This window comes from Rattus norvegicus, chromosome 2 (genome assembly GCF_021556685.1).
Source record: "Rattus norvegicus strain SHRSP/BbbUtx chromosome 2, alternate assembly SHRSP_T2T, whole genome shotgun sequence".
NCBI lineage: Eukaryota > Metazoa > Chordata > Mammalia > Rodentia > Muridae > Rattus > Rattus norvegicus.
The window spans coordinates 213,075,239-213,092,929 of record NC_141535.1 but is presented as its reverse complement, the minus strand read 5'-3'; the positions used below and the strand labels follow the sequence as shown (position 1 = coordinate 213,092,929).

The 17,691-nt window shown below is 38.2% G+C and overlaps 1 protein-coding gene across 2 annotated transcripts in view; it reads right to left on the bottom strand.

The window, feature by feature from the left end:
• Positions 1-17,691, bottom strand: part of Pde5a (phosphodiesterase 5A) — a 144,432-nt gene that overhangs the window by 110,776 nt on the left and 15,965 nt on the right. For both annotated transcript variants that reach the window (XM_087615296.1, NM_133584.1), the window contains 1 exon segment: positions 7,674-8,262. In XM_087615296.1, coding sequence (XP_087471422.1) covers positions 7,674-8,262 — 589 coding nt within the window.

The following is a 17,691-nucleotide window of genomic DNA, read 5'->3' as shown; positions in this document are numbered from 1 at the left end:
GAGGTGGAATCTCAGGGTTGTTTTGATTTGCATTTCCCTGATGACTAAGGATGTTGAACATTTCTTTAGGTGCTTTTTGGGCATTTGATATTCCTCAGGTAAGAATGTTTGGTTTAGCTCTGTACCCCACTTTTAATAGGGTTATTTAATTCTCTGGAGTCTAACTTCTTGAGTTCTTTATATATTTTGGATATTAGCCCTCTATCAGATGTAGGATTGGTAAAGATCTTTTCCCAATCTGTTGGTTGTCGTTTTGCCCTAATGACAGTGTCCTTTGCCTTACAGAAGCTTTGCAGTTTTATGAGATCCCATTTGTCGATTCTTGATCTTAGAGCATAAGCCATTGGTGTTCTGTTCAGGAAATTTTCTCCAGTGCCCATGTGTTCGAGATGCTTCCCCATTTTTTCTTCTATCAGTTTGAGTGTATCTGGTTTGATGTGGAGGTCCCTGATCCACTTGGACTTAAGCTTTGTACAGGGCAATAAGAATGAATAGATTTGCATTCTTCTACATGCTGACCTCCAGTTGAACCAGAACCATTTGTTGATATCCTTCTTCCATTAGATGGTTTTAGCTCCTTTGTCAAAGATCAAGTGACCATAGGTATGTGGGTTCATTTCTGGGTCTTCAGTTCTGTTCCACTGGTCTATCTCCCTGTCTCTGTACCAATACCATACAGTTTTTATGACTATTGCTCTGTAATACTGCTTGAAGTCAGGGATGGTGATTTCCCCAGAAGTTCTTTTATTGTTGAGCATAGCTTTAGCTATCCTGGGTTTGGTTTTTTTGTTGTTGTTGGTTTTTTTTGTTTTTTGTTTTTTGTTTTTTTTTTTTTGTTATTCCAGATGAATTTACAAATTGCTCTTTCTATCTCTATAAATAATTGAGTTGGAATTTTGATAGGGATTGCATTGAATCTGTAGATTGCTTTTGGCAAAATGGCCATTTTTACTACATTATGGACTGACCCAGGGCTCCAACTGCATATGTAGCAGAGAATAGCCATGTTTGGGCAACAGTGGAAGGGGAAGTCCTTGGTCCTGCCAAGGTTGGACCCTCAGTGCAGTGGGATGTCAGAAGGGGAGGGTGGTAAAAGGGGTGGATGGGAGGGGGGGAACACCTGTATGGGGGAGGGGAAGGGGATGGGGACTTATGGACAGGAAACTGGGAAAGGAAATAACATTTGAAATGTAAATAAAGAAATATATCTAATAGAAAAAGAATTATAATTCACTTTAAGGCATTGTAGAGATAGATCCCTGGTTAAGAGCACTGACTGCTCCTCCAGAGGATCCAGATCAGATTCCCAGCACCCACACAGAGGCTAACAACTGCCTATAATTCCTGTTCCAGGGGATCTAATGGCCTACATGTACACAGTACACATAGATATAGACAGAGATGTAGATGTAGATGTAGGCAAAACACACATACATCTAAAATAAATAACTACAACCTTAACAAATATAATGAATTTTAAAAGGAAAATTTGAAAGCAAATTTTAAAAAAAAAAGCTGTGCATAGCTGTAATAAATGTAGAACTATCAAAACTTTTCATAAAATACCTCAGAGCCAAAATTTCCATTTAAAAAGAACATAGGCATAAGTTTATTTGTTTAAAAGGAAAAAAAAGGCCTCTGGGACCTGCAAGCACCATGTGACCAAACTTCTAGCTCCGAGGCCTCCAGGTCCAATGCAAGGACAAAGCTTCAGCTCCAGAGAGCTCAGGCTCCCCTGAGAGACAGAAGCTCGACTTTAGTGGTATCTGAGTTCATTGTGGGTGTGGGATTTTGACATTGGGGTTCCAGTAGTCCCCAAAGGACCAAGAGACTATTCTGCTGTAGTCGGGGTTACTTTGTGCCTATGACTCAAACGACAGCCTCCACATACTAGAAAGACTACAATGAGTATCTGCCTCAGGAAGTTCGCAATATTAAAGAGGTGACCGAAGTTTTACTGCATCTGGTTGCTTTAGGGTTCAGTGTGAACATGGTGCTGTTGGCACATAGGTGACACAGTATCACCACAGAGTCTTCATCTGACGGATCATCACCAAGTTTCACCAATCCTATAGCTGTAGTTTATGTAAATATCCCACACAGAACAAAACATTCACATAGATTCCTTCCTATGGGAGAGAATAACTGAAAGACAAACTCAATCCAAGAGATGAGCAGACACTGCAAAGCAAATGCTACAATGACCACCCACAGCCCACCGACCCCCCGAACTGACCCCCCAACCGACCCCCAACTGACCAACTCCCCATTAGAGAATCCAACAATGCAGAGATGAAATAGCTGAGAAAGAATTCAGTCTTATTTCAAAACATGATAACCATATAGAAGATTAAAACAGATGGATGAATTAATGAAATCTAATGACTCAACAAGGCAGTCTCCAAAGTGAATAAAACAGTAAAGTGAGGTGAAAAGTCCAAATAGCGAAAGTTTCAGGAAGGAGACTGAAACACTGAAAAAGGACTAAATATAAATACTTGAAATGAAGGATATGAACAAATAAATAACACAACAGGCAACACCATTAACAGAACAGACTGAAGAAAAATGAATTTCAAGAATGTAGACAAAGTCAAGACAATAAGGCAAACACACACACACACACACACACACACACACACACAATTTAAAGAATCCTGGGATACATTCTAGAGTCTAAACCTGAATACTCATAGTGCCGAAGAAGCAAAGATGAAATTAAATAGAATAGACTATTTATAGTGAAATGTTAGCAGCAAACTTAAAGAAATGGACAGCTAAACTGAAGAGATATACAACTACAAATGAAATGAACATAATATTTAGGATATAAAAATAAAAACTAAAGAAAGAATCCTAAAACCAGTATGAGGAAAAACATCAGTCACACAAAAAGGCAGAAAAAAATCAGAATTAACCCCAGAATTTTTAGAAACCATAAAAATTAGAATAGTGTGGAGTTAAATATTTCAAGTTCTGAAAGCAAATAACTGTAAATCAAAAATGCAATACCCAGCAAAGTTATTTTTCAAAATTGATGGCAAAAAAATGGGATTAAGGTAATACCAAGCCAACACTGAAGGAAATTCTTCTTGCAATACTTTACATGAAGGAAGAAGAAAGATAGTGTCCTTTAGAAGAATGCATTAAAGGAAACACTCCATGAAAAGAACAGAAAGACAAAATAGACTCTGAAAAAGAACCTTAGCAAACCCTCAGAACTAATGGAGAAAGAAAGGAAATGCCAGCGTCACAGCAAAACAGAAAAGCACTTAGCAAATTCATAGATAATAGCAAACCCTTTTCTACAATAACTTTAAATATAAATGGCCTAAACTCGCAATTTAAAAATGCAGACTAATGAAATGGATAAAAAATGAGAACCAAATATATATTTTCTATATAAGAAACACAATTAGTGAGCAAAGATACTCAAAAGCTAATATCAAAATATAAAGAACAAACTACTAAGTAAATGGAAAACAAAAATGGGGAGACTTAGCTATCCTTATTTTAAAGTAAATGCCAAATCAAAACCAGTTAGAAGAGATTAAAATGGGACACTATATATTAATACAGGGAATAATTTATCAAGATTTCTAAACATGCATGCACCAATACTGGAGGTTCTAATTTCATAAAACAAACATTATAAAGCATAAAAGGACATAAAATCTTGGAAACATAATAGCGGGGAACTTTGAAACTCTCATTTTTAGAAGTCTTCCATATTAAAAGCAAACAAAGAACTTTTCAGCTAAAACATACTACCTACCAATCAACTAGAAGTAACATATATTTGCATATATATTTATATATACACTATTCCACCCAACAGATAGAAAAATACACGTTTTTTCAGCAGCGTATGAAACTTTCTCTAAAATCAATCATATCATAGTATAAAAATCAAGTATCAACAAGTAATAAAAAACATGGTAATCTCTTTCATCCTATCAGATCACAGTATAATTAAAGTAAAAAGCAACAAGGCAAAGTATAAAAACTACAGACACTTGGAAACTAAACAATACAAGAAATTACTTCATTCAGTGAAGCCAATACTATCATGGCATCAAAACCAGGTAAAGACATGATGAAAAAGAAAGAAGGAGGGGTTGGGGATTTAGCTCAGTGGTAGAGCGCTTGCCTAGCAAGCACAAGACCCTGGGATCGGTCCCCAGCTCCGAAAAAAAGAAAAGAGAAAAAAAAGAAAGAAGGATAGATAGATAGATAGATAGATAGATAGATAGACAGACAGACAGACAGACAGACAGACAGACAGACAGACAGAAAACTAGAGAACAATGTCTCTGCTGAACACATGCAAAACTCAACAAAATATTTGCAAATCGAACTAAAAAACTTATTAAAATGATCATGACCATGGCCAAGTGGGTCTTATCTCTGAAAGTCAAGATTGATTGAACAAAAGTAAATACATAAATTACACACATAAAAATAAAATACTTAAGGACAGAAACTATATTATTGTCTTGACTGATCCTGAGAAAGCATTCAATAAAGTTCAACTTGCCTTCATACTCGAGATGTTAGGATTCCTCAAGAAAACAAAGTTATATACAACAAATCTATAGTCATTCTTAAGTTAAATGGAGAAAAACTGAATAAATTTCCTCTAAAATGAGGATTGAGATAGGATACCCACTCTCCCCTCTCTTCCTTACTATTTCCTTGAAGTCTTAGCAATTAGACAAGAGAAAGGTAGCATAGGGATGAAAACAAGAAAGGCAGAAGTCACATGACCCTTATTAACAGATAACATGAACCTACACTTGAAAGACTACAGAATCTACCAAAAAATGCCTACATCTAGAAGACAGAAAGACTGTCCGTACCCTTGGACTGGCAGAATTGATGTGAAAATGACCCTACTATCAAAACTAATCTATACATTTAACTCCGTATCCTTCAAAATCCTGATGTCACACTTCACAGATCGGGGAAGAACTATCCAAGAATTTATATGAAACCACCAAAAAGACCATGAACAGCCAAAGCAATCCTAAGGAGCAAAAATGTAACTGGAAATATCTCACCTCAAATACACTGTGAGGCCACAGAGGTGAACACTGTCTGCTATTGACATAAGAACAAGCAGATGGACCAAGGGATAGGATCGAGAACCCAGACATAGCTGACAAAGCCATGCCAACATAATCTTTGACAAAGGAGGCAAAAGCATACATTGAGAAAGCCTCTTCAACAATGGAAGCAAAACTGGATATCCTCTTGTAAAAGGATAAAACTAGATTCCTATCTTTAACCTTGTACATAGATCAATCTAAAATGGATCAAAGAAACTAATTTACAAACTGAAATTCAGTCAGGGGGTGGTGGCAGACCCCTTTAATCCCAGCATTTGAGAAGCAGAGGCAGGCGGATCTCTTAATTCCAGGACAGCCTGGTCTAAAGAATGACTTCCAAGACAGCTTGGGCTACGCAGATAAATCCTGACTGGATAAACAAAATAAAGAAACAAACAAAAAGCCTAAAATGCTGAAGCTATGAGACAAAATAAAAGGAATAAAGGGATACTCTCCAAATTACTGTGGTAGGAAAGAGCTTTCTGAACGGAATTGGCACGGGATCTAGCCTCACATATCAACAGATGGGTCAAGGTGAAGCTAACATTTCTGCACAGCTAAGGAAGCTACCAGCAGAGCACACTGGGAGAAAATCTTTATCAGCTATGCTTCAGTTGAGGGGCTAATAGCCAAAATGTATGGAGAACTGAAAAAATTTAATAGGGAGGAAAAGAAACTATCAATTAAGAATTGAGCTCATGAATGCAACAGGAATAGATAGTTGCCTACCGCCCCCCCAAAAAAGGAGGAACAAATGGACAATAACTATTTTAAAGTGTTCAATATCTCTAGTTTTTAGAGAAATGCAAATTTAAAATACTTTGAGGTATCACCTCACTCTTTGAGAATGGCTGCCATTAAGAGATCTGGTGAGAGAAACTGGAGAGGAGGCTCAGCAGAAGTGAGCACTTGCTGCCCTTTTTACGAGCATCCACATAGCTAGTATCTCTAATTCCAAAGGATCTAACATCCTCTTTTGGCCTCCACAAGCATGAAGAATGCACACAGTGTGCGTATATCCATACAGATAAAATACTCATCCACATAAGATGAACTTCTTATAAATCTTTTTACAAAAAAAGAAATAAAAGAAAGAGAAAGAAAGAAGGAAAGAAAAGAAATCTGATAACAAATGCTAGAATGTGTAGAAGAGGACTATTACTCATTGTTGGTGGATATACATTATTAGTCATTATTAAAATCAGTTTGGAGGTTCCCCCCAAAAAAATTGAAAAAATAGAACTATCACATGACCTGGTTATTTCGCTCCTGGGCACAGACCCATAGAACTCCATACACCATACTACCATGGAGTATATTTGTATACTAGGTTTATTGTTGCTTATTAACTATTGCAAGGAAATAGAACCAACCTAGGAGCCCATCAACAGTTAAAAAAATAATTACAATCTGGTAAATACATAAGATATTATTTGGCTCTATTGAAAACTGAAATAAAAACTTTTTAGGAAAATGGATAGACATAAAATGCAAAATATTTTGCAAGGTCACCCAATCTATGAAATGGGGGGAAACCACATATTCTCCCTCATATGTGAATCCTAGCCTATAACATATATATTATATATCTAAACAAATATGCATGTGGGAACAGTTACAGAGAAGAAGAAATATTAGTGATAAAGAAGGACAGAATTTAGGTAAAGGATATAACACAAATTTATAGTGGATAAATGCAAAAAAATTGATAGTTGAAATATAAAACCTAAGCTTCAGAATGTCCATTCTACCAGAATAATATGTATTCACTAGATACATAGAGTTTAGGACTTGCCAAGTATTTGTCTGAGTGACTATGTTAATGATATGTGCATGATATTTTTATTTATAAGTTCATTACAAAAAACTAGGGGCAAGCTATACAAATTTAAAGAAAACAAATAAATGAGAGTAATTATTGACAATATTTCCAAAGTCAGGGTTATAAGGACATAAAGCTTCCTAATATCTTTGCAAATAATATTTTAGTATTAAAAGTTGAGACATCCAGTTCTATCAGAATTCTGTCATGACCTAACTGCAAGTATTTTGCAGCCCCCAAGTGTACCATCTGAGAAAAAAGACAAGTTTGTTTACTTATTTTCACAGGATTTATTCAGATCTATCATTTTAGAATCTCAGTTTAAAATCGCAAAGCTCATATAGAGATAGCTAGGTACATTATATATAAACATCATATTACAAATATGAGAAGGATTTGCTCACATTTTATTTAATGGAAAAAGAAGACACTTCCCTTGGGCTCTGCCCTTGACTAAAGTACTAGGGAAGAAAAACTGGCATAGACAAACTAGCAATGTTCCTATCCTACATTCTTCACTTTTTTGTTTGTTATTTTTTTAAAATCTCCTCAACCCTCTGAGGACTAGAGAGTCAATCCAAGTTCTTGCACACAAGCAGTCCACCACTGAGCTAGAGCCCTGGCTACATTCCAGTTTTCAATAACTATGCAAATGCATCTCAATTTCCCACATTCCCACCATTCATTCACAAGCTTTGCTTAATGTTCTAACCATACTTTTCTTCCCGTTGTTCCCTACTTACCTCATAGGCATCTTTGATGTTCAAGGGCTCTCCAAAAGCTGCCACATGTCCCACAATGCCTTTGTTCCATTCTAAACGGATACAGTTATTTGAAGCTTCCTCCAGTGTTGAACCTTCAGCAACATCAAAGAGGCGACTGACGAGAAATTTGTCTTTAGAGCTGTCCTCACAGACAAGGAACAGGGAATAGCGATCAGCAGAGATAAGTCCATGGATATGCAAGAAAATTTTGTGACACAAGGCTGTGACATCCAAATGACTGGAAATATCTTTTACTAGTTCCAAGAGTCTTGAGCACTGGTCCCCTTCATCACTATCAAATCTTGGAGAGGTTAGTGGCATCTGTTCCTTTTTTCCTGAGTCAGAGAGAAAGCTCACGGTTCCCTCAGAATCCTTGACAACAATGGGTCTAAGAGGTCGGTCAAATTCAGAGGCAGAGATTTTTCTGGCTGGTGCTCCAGGGGTGGTATTATCTGCATGAGGACTTTGAGGCAGAGAGCAAGAGCAGGACTCGGTGTGGGCCCGGATGCCTTCCTTGCACACAGGAATGTTGTGAACTCTCTCTGAAAACCATGCATTGACCATGTCTCTGCAAAACAAAACATGGAAAAGGGTACTGTCCTTTAAAACTGCCAAAAACCTTGTCAATGTATAGTTATAAGTCATTCTCCAATCTTTCTGGAATATTAATATATATGGATGTCTGTGGATAGCAATTTCTTTCTCTAAGATAAAATTCATTTTCCATGTAACAAAGAAAATACAAGGGTATTTGACTGTAATAGTATCTGCTATACACATAGGCAGCAATGAATATCCTAGTAAGAGCACCAGTGGAAGGGGAAGCCCTGGGTCCTGCCAAGACTGAACCCCCAGTGAACTAGATTGTTGGGGGGAGGGTGGTAATGGGGGGAGGGTTGGGAGGGGAACACCCATAAGGAAGGGGAGGGGGGAGGGGGATTTTTGCCAGGAAACCGGGAAAGGGAATAACACTCGAAATCTATATAAGAAATACTCAAGTTGGGAAGGGGCGGCACAGGTCTTCCTGGTTGCTGCCGCTGCAGAGAGCCCCTGGGCAGCACCCCACGAGCGAACCTGAGCCTCGGGACCACAGGTAAGACCAAATTTTCTGCTGCAAGAAAGCTGCCTGGTGAACTCAAGACACAGGCCCACAGGAACAGCTGAAGACCTGTAGAGAGGAAAAACTACACGCCCGAAAGCAGAACACTCTGTCCCCATAACTGACTGAAAGAGAGGAAAACAGGTCTACAGCACTCCTGACACACAGGCTTATAGGACAGTCTAGCCACTGTCAGAAATAGCAGAACAAAGTAACACTAGAGATAATCTGATGGCGAGAGGCAAGCGCAGGAACCCAAGCAACAGAAACCAAGACTACATGCCATCATCGGAGCCCAATTCTCCCACCAAAACAAACATGGAATATCCAAACACACCAGAAAAGCAAGATCTAGTTTCAAAATCATATTTTATCATGATGCTGGAGGACTTCAAGAAAGACATGAACACACTTAGGGAAGCACAGGAAAACATTAATAAACAAGTAAAAGCCTACAGAGAGGAATCGCAAAAATCCCTGAAAGAATTCCAGGAAAACACAATCAAACAGTTGAAGGAATTAAAAATGGAAATAGAAGCAATCAAGAAAGAACACATGGAAACAACCCTGGATATAGAAAACCAAAAGAAGAGACAAGGAGCTGTAGATACAAGCTTCACCAACAGAATACAAGAGATGGAAGAGAGAATCTCAGGAGCAGAAGATTCCATAGAAATCATTGACTCAACTGTCAAAGATAATGTAAAGCGGAAAAAGCTACTGGTCCAAAACATACAGGAAATCCAGGACTCAATGAGAAGATCAAACCTAAGGATAATAGGTATAGAAGAGAGTGAAGACTACCAGCTCAAAGGACCAGTAAATATCTTCAATAAAATCATAGAAGAAAACTTCCCTAACCTAAAAAAAGAGATACCCATAGACATGCAAGAAGCCTACAGAACTCCAAACAGATTGGACCAGAAAAGAAACACCTCCCGTCACATAATTGTCAAAACACCAAACGCACAAAATAAAGAAAGAATATTAAAAGCAGTAAGGGAAAAAGGTCAAGTAACATATAAAGGGAGACCTATCAGAATCACACCAGACTTCTCGCCAGAAACTATGAAGGCCAGAAGATGCTGGACTGATGTTATACAGACCCTAAGAGAACACAAATGCCAGCCCAGGTTACTGTATCCAGCAAAACTCTCAATTAACATTGATGGAGAAACCAAGATATTCCATGACAAAACCAAATTTACACAATATCTTTCTACAAATCCAGCACTACAAAGGATAATAAATGGTAAAGCCCAACATAAGGAGGCAAGCTATACCCTAGAAGAAGCAAGAAACTAATCGTCTTGGCAACAAAACAAAGAGAATGAAAGCACACAAACATAACCTCACATCCAAATATGAATATAACGGGAAGCAATAATCACTATTCCTTAATATCTCTCAATATCAATGGCCTCAACTCCCCAATAAAAAGACATAGATTAACAAACTGGATACGCAACGAGGACCCTGCATTCTGCTGCCTACAGGAAACACACCTCAGAGACAAAGACAGACACTACCTCAGAGTGAAAGGCTGGAAAACAACTTTCCAAGCAAATGGTCAGAAGAAGCAAGCTGGAGTAGCCATTCTAATATCAAATAAAATCAATTTCCAACTAAAAGTCATCAAAAAAGATAAGGAAAGACACTTCATATTCATCAAAGGAAAAATCAACCAAGATGAACTCTCAATCCTAAATATCTATGCCCCAAATACAAGGGCACCTACATACGTAAAAGAAACCTTACTAAAGCTCAAAACACACATTGCACCTCACACAATAATAGTGGGAGATTTCAACACCCCACTCTCATCAATGGACAGATCATGGAAACAGAAATTAAACAGTGATGTAGACAGACTAAGAGAAGTCATGAGCCAAATGGACTTAACGGATATTTATAGAACATTCTATCCTAAAGCAAAAGGATATACCTTCTTCTCAGCTCCTCATGGTACTTTCTCCAAAATTGACCATATAATTGGTCAAAAAACGGGCCTCAACAGGTACAGAAAGATAGAAATAATCCCATGCGTGCTATCGGACCACCACGGCCTAAAACTGGTCTTCAATAACAATAAGGGAAGAATGCCCACATATACGTGGAAATTGAACAATGCTCTACTCAATGATAACCTGGTCAAGGAAGAAATAAAGAAAGAAATTAAAAACTTTTTAGAATTTAATGAAAATGAAGATACAACATACTCAAACTTATGGGACACAATGAAAGCTGTGCTAAGAGGAAAACTCATAGCGCTGAGTGCCTGCAGAAAGAAACAGGACAGAGCATATGTCAGCAGCTTGACAGCACACCTAAAAGCTCTAGAACAAAAAGAAGCAAATACACCCAGGAGGAGTAGAAGGCAGGAAATAATCAAACTCAGAGCTGAAATCAACCAAGTAGAAACAAAAAGGACCATAGAAAGAATCAACAGAACCAAAAGTTGGTTCTTTGAGAAAATCAACAAGATAGATAAACCCTTAGCCAGACTAACGAGAGGACACAGAGAGTGTGTCCAAATTAACAAAATCAGAAATGAAAAGGGAGACATAACTACAGACTCAGAGGAAATTCAAAAAATCATCAGATCTTACTATAAAAACCTATATTCAACAAAATTTGAAAATCTTCAGGAAATGGACAATTTCCTAGACAGATACCAAGTATCGAGGTTAAATCAGGAACAGATAAACCAGTTAAACAACCCCATAACTCCTAAGGAAATAGAAGCAGTCATTAAAGGTCTCCCAACCAAAAAGAGCCCAGGTCCAGACGGGTTTAGTGCAGAATTCTATCAAACCTTCATAGAAGACCTCATACCAATATTATCCAAACTATTCCACAAAATTGAAACAGATGGAGCCCTACCGAATTCCTTCTACGAAGCCACAATTACTCTTATACCTAAACCACACAAAGACAAAACAAAGAAAGAGAACTTCAGACCAATTTCCCTTATGAATATCGACGCAAAAATACTCAATAAAATTCTGGCAAACCGAATTCAAGAGCACATCAAAACAATCATCCACCATGATCAAGTAGGCTTCATCCCAGGGATGCAGGGATGGTTTAATATACGGAAAACCATCAACGTGATCCATCATATAAACAAACTGAAAGAACAGAACCACATGATCATTTCATTAGATGCTGAGAAAGCATTTGACAAAATTCAACACCCCTTCATGATAAAAGTCCTGGAAAGAATAGGAATTCAAGGCCCATACCTAAACATAGTAAAAGCCATATACAGCAAACCAGTTGCTAACATTAAACTAAATGGAGAGAAACTTGAAGCAATCCCACTAAAATCACGGACTACACAAGGCTGCCCACTCTCTCCCTACTTATTCAATATAGTTCTTGAAGTTCTAGCCAGAGCAATCAGACAACAAAAGGAGATCAAAGGGATACAGATCGGAAAAGAAGAGGTCAAAATATCACTATTTGCAGATGACATGATAGTATATTTAAGTGATCCCAAAAGTTCCACCAGAGAACTACTAAAGCTGATAAACAACTTCAGCAAAGTGGCTGGGTATAAAATTAACTCAAATAAATCAGTTGCCTTCCTCTATACAAAAGAGAAACAAGCCGAGAAAGAAATTAGGGAAACGACACCCTTCATAATAGACCCAAATAATATAAAGTACCTCGGTGTGACTTTAACCAAGCAAGTAAAAGATCTGTACAATAAGAACTTCAAGACACTGAGGAAAGAAATTGAAGAAGACCTCAGAAGATGGAAAGATCTCCCATGCTCATGGATTGGCAGGATTAATATAGTAAAAATGGCCATTTTACCAAAAGCAATCTACAGATTCAATGCAATCCCCATCAAAATACCAATCCAATTCTTCAAAGAGTTAGACAGAACAATTTGCAAATTCATCTGGAATAACAAAAAACCCAGGATAGCTAAAGCTATCCTCAACAATAAAAGGACTTCAGGGGGAATCACTATCCCTGAACTCAAGCAGTATTACAGAGCAATAGTGATAAAAACTGCATGGTATTGGTACAGAGACAGACAGATAGACCAATGGAATAGAATTGAAGACCCAGAAATGAACCCACACACCTATGGTCACTTGATTTTTGACAAAGGAGCCAAAACCATCCAATGGAAAAAAGATAGCATTTTCAGCAAATGGTGCTGGTTCAACTGGAGGGCAACATGTAGAAGAATGCAGATCGATCCATGCTTATCACCCTGTACAAAGCTTAAGTCCAAGTGGATCAAGGACCTCCACATCAAACCAGACACACTCAAACTAATAGAAGAAAAACTAGGGAAGAATCTGGAACACATGGGCACTGGAAGAAATTTCCTGAACAAAACACCAATGGCTTATGCTCTAAGATCAAGAATCGACAAATGGGATCTCATAAAACTGCAAAGCTTCTGTAAGGCAAAGGACACTGTGGTTAGGACAAAACGGCAACCAACAGATTGGGAAAAGATCTTTACCAATCCTACAACAGATAGAGGCCTTATATCCAAAATATACAAAGAACTCAAGAAGTTAGACCGCAGGGAAACAAATAACCCTATTAAAAAATGGGGTTCAGAGCTAAACAAAGAATTCACAGCTGAGGAATGCCGAATGGCTGAGAAACACCTAAAGAAATGTTCAACATCTTTAGTCATAAGGGAAATGCAAATCAAAACAACCCTGAGATTTCACCTCACACCAGTGCGATTGGCTAAGATCAAAAACTCAGGTGACAGCAGATGCTGGCGAGGATGTGGAGAAAGAGGAACACTCCTCCATTGTTGGTGGGATTGCAGACTGGTAAAACCATTCTGGAAATCAGTCTGGAGGTTCCTCCGAAAATTGGACATTGAACTGCCTGAGGATCCAGCTATACCTCTCTTGGGCATATACCCAAAAGATGCCTCAACATATAAAAGAGACACGTGCTCCACTATGTTCATCGCAGCCTTATTTATAATAGCCAGAAAATGGAAAGAACCCAGATGCCCTTCAACAGAGGAATGGATACAGAAAATGTGGTACATCTACACAATGGAATATTAGTCAGCTATCAAAAACAACGAGTTTATGAAATTCGTAGGCAAATGGTTGGAACTGGAAAATATCATCCTGAGTGAGCTAACCCAATCACAGAAAGACATACATGGTATGCACTCATTGATAAGTGGCTATTAGCCCAAATGCTTGAATTACCCTAGATCCCTAGAACAAACGAAACTCAAGTCAGATGGTCAAAATGTGAATGCTTCACTCCTTCTTTAAATGAGGAAAAAGAATACCCTTGGCAGGGAAGGGAGAGGCAAAGATTAAAACAGAGACTGAAGGAACACCCATTCAGAGCCTGCCCCACATGTGGCCCATACATATACAGCCACCCAATTAGACAAGATGGATGAAGCAAAGAAGTGCAGACCGACAGGAGCCGGATGTAGATCGCTCCTGAGAGACACAGCCAGAATACAGCAAATATAGAGGCGAATGCCAGCAGCAAACCACTGAACTGAGAATAGGTCCCCTATTGAAGGAATAGAGAAAGAACTGGAAGAGCTTGAAGGGGCTCGAGACCCCAAAAGTACAACAATGCCAAGCAACCAGAGCTTCCAGGGACTAAGCCACTACCTAAAGACTATACATGGACTGACCCTGGACTCTGACCCCATAGGTAGCAATGAATATCCTAGTAAGAGCACCAGTGGAAGGGGAAGCCCTGGGTCCTGCTAAGACTGAACCCCCAGTGAACTAGTCTATGGGGGGAGGGCAGTAATGGGGGGAGGGTTGGGAGGGGAACACCGATAAGAAAGGGGAGGGGGGAGGGGGATGTTTGCCCGGAAACCGGGAAAGGGAATAACACTCGAAATGTATATAAGAAATACTCAAGTTAATAAAAAAAAAAAAAGAAATACTCAAGTTAATAAAAAAAAATAGTATCTGCTATAGCAAAAACAAGCAGCCTCCTAATTCCATCTGATAGCTGGCTATACACAGCATGACACCTACAAAGCAAAACTTGGCTGACTTTAGCAATAGTTTGTGCACTAACAAATAATGTTTTAGAAACTGGGACTGTGTAATTACCATGTCCCAGACCTTGAGTTATTTGCAGCAGCTTTACTTTGCTGTGTTCTTTAAGGAACAGAAAATTCCTGAGGAGCTTAGCTGTTAGGGTCTTGCACTGAGGGCCCTTCTCCCTTTTTTCTACCTTTTAGTAGAAATCAAGTCTTTCTTTAATTTTACTCAACTCCTTCCGAAAAATCTTTGGCTCCAACATTAAATTTCCTGGTGCTATTTTTCTCTTCAAACTGGACATTTTCTACTTCTTTATTTTCTTTTTTTTTTCTTTTTTCTTTTATTTTATTTTGTTTGTTTGGTTTTTTTTTTTTTTTTTTTTTGCCCTATTTGTTCTTTTTCACTGCAGACCTGCATAAGAGTGATTACTAATAACCATAGGACAGAGTCAACACTAAGGTATCTTGAAATCTCCACCACCAAGAAAATTAAAACTTTTCAATTTTCCTCAGGCAAATTTGTAGAACAAGGGTAGAAGGTAGCCACATTCCTTGCCAAAATATCACAAGAATGCATTCTATGAAGAGGGATTTTAATCCAATAACATGGTTGCTGTGGCAAGGGATCACATCCCAAGACCTTCTAGGACTGTATGATCTAACCAAAAAGCACACACACACCCTGGACTATAGAATGACCTGGCTGGAATACAGACAAGCCCTTAGTACACACCTTTAATACTTAACAATGAAGGATAAGTTTGTAGAAGGAAGTAGCCATTTTTGAAAGGCAATGTCTAATTTAGAGGCAGACAGTGATGAATTAGGGAAAGATTTGACAGAATGAGTCAGATAGCATATGCCCAACTCTCACAAGAAAGCACAGGAAAGAGAGGCTACTTAAGAGCAGAGAGAGAGGGGAGGGAAGAAAGGTGATATAGTGGTGTCTGTGTATAGAAGCTTTACTGGGACAGTTGGACAAGCACAGATTGCAGAGAGAGAACAAACTACACTCAGGTAAAAAACAGAACAAGTCAGAAAACGAGGAGTTAAAAAATTAGAACATACTGCCAAAGTTAGTATGAGGCCAAGCAGAGCAATTCAGTCAGAAGCAGAGAGAAGCCAGATTGAATCAGTCAGCTTGGAAGACTAGATTGTAGGGAAGCTAGAAGTCTCCAGGGTTGGGCCTAGGGAGAGTTAGAACAGAGAAAGAAACATTCTGAGCTCAGCGCAAGCTGTGTATTCGCGTGACTTGGGTAGAGCGCCAATCTCCCCATCATCTGAGAATATAATGCAATATTTACACTTCTAGCCCAGCTGCTAATATTGTTCCCCTCTGAAAACTCTTGAACAGAACCTGCAGAGTCCACAACTGCTTTCAGCAGTACTGGCTTCTAAAGCCTACTAAGATGGCCCATTAAACCTTGCTTACAGAAATCAGATGCTTTCCTAGTCCAAAATCTCAAAGTCTTCCACATTCCTCCAAAAATATACCATGTGGTCAGGCCTGACACAGCAATAGTCCACACTCTGGTTCCAGCTTCTCTCTCAGTTACTTTTCTATTGCTGTGACAAAACACCGTAAACAAGCCAACTTATAAAAGAATGTATTTAATATGCAGCTTATGGTTTCAGAGGGTTAGAGTCCATGATGGCAGAGTAAGGAATAGCAGCTGGAATGGCTGAGAAATTACATCTTGTTCTGCAAGTTAGGGGCACACCAGAATGGCGCCAGTCCTTTGAAATCTCAAAGGGTGACCTTGCTAACACACCGCTTTCAACAAAGCCACTACTCCTAATCCTTCCCAAACAGTTCTACCAACTGGGTCCATTTATTCAAACATACCACTCTATAGGGCCATTCTCATTGAAACTAGGCCTGGGTGGTAGTGAGAGCAAGGAAAGTCACTTCTGCAGCCTAGGATACTGTCTCAACTTTCTCACCTCTTTCTTGACACTGGGGAACTTTGTCATTACTCTTTAAAAGGTATTATTTCTTTAAATGTGGTGAGGCAGACACTAATAGTCTTACTTTCCAAACTATGAAAGTAATTTACATATCTGAACCAAATCCATTCTGTGATCTGGTGGCAAAACCAGGTCCCCCATTCCTAGTGCTGTGATGCAGAAGAATATCGACTTGCCAAAATTACCCATCACTGCCTGGCATGAAAAGGTACTTATTAATTTAAATAATGAAGACACAAAGAGAATGTGATCATTTATGATAACATGTTTTCTAATCCTCTACATAGGATCATGTTAATGCTATATTGTAAATATACAATTAAAAATATAAACTGAAAGAATCCAAAGGAAAAAAGATTCTTGAGGATTAAAAAAAAAATCTAATAAAATCCCATCATGTCTATATTTCTCTGGAAACAGGTCATATTTTATAAACCAAAATAGCTTTGCATTAAAAAGAATACATAATGAATATATTTGAAAAATATTCTAAGGGTTTAGACTATAACAATAACAACAGCAAAAATACTGGACACCTAGGTAATGTTCAGTTCAGGAAAAACAAGGAATAACCATCTTATTGTAAGTAGTATTTGATATTTAAATTTAACTGGGTGCCATGTATTTCAACTGGACACTTCAGTAATTCTATATTTTTTTTCCTGAAATTTCTGGTGAACACATAAGGTCAATTTTATCTATCATACCAATGAGAATGCCGCCTGGTTACTAATTTTATCACTTAAAAGCACACAAAACATAGCCACACTGATTCTCTTTCTGATAACTGGACCGTTGTTAAAACTAGAGCATAATATTTGCTTTCAAACCTTTATTTATAATATATTTCACAGGAGGGCAACCACCCTCAAATTGAAATATTAGGAGAAATTATTAATTTGTAAAAA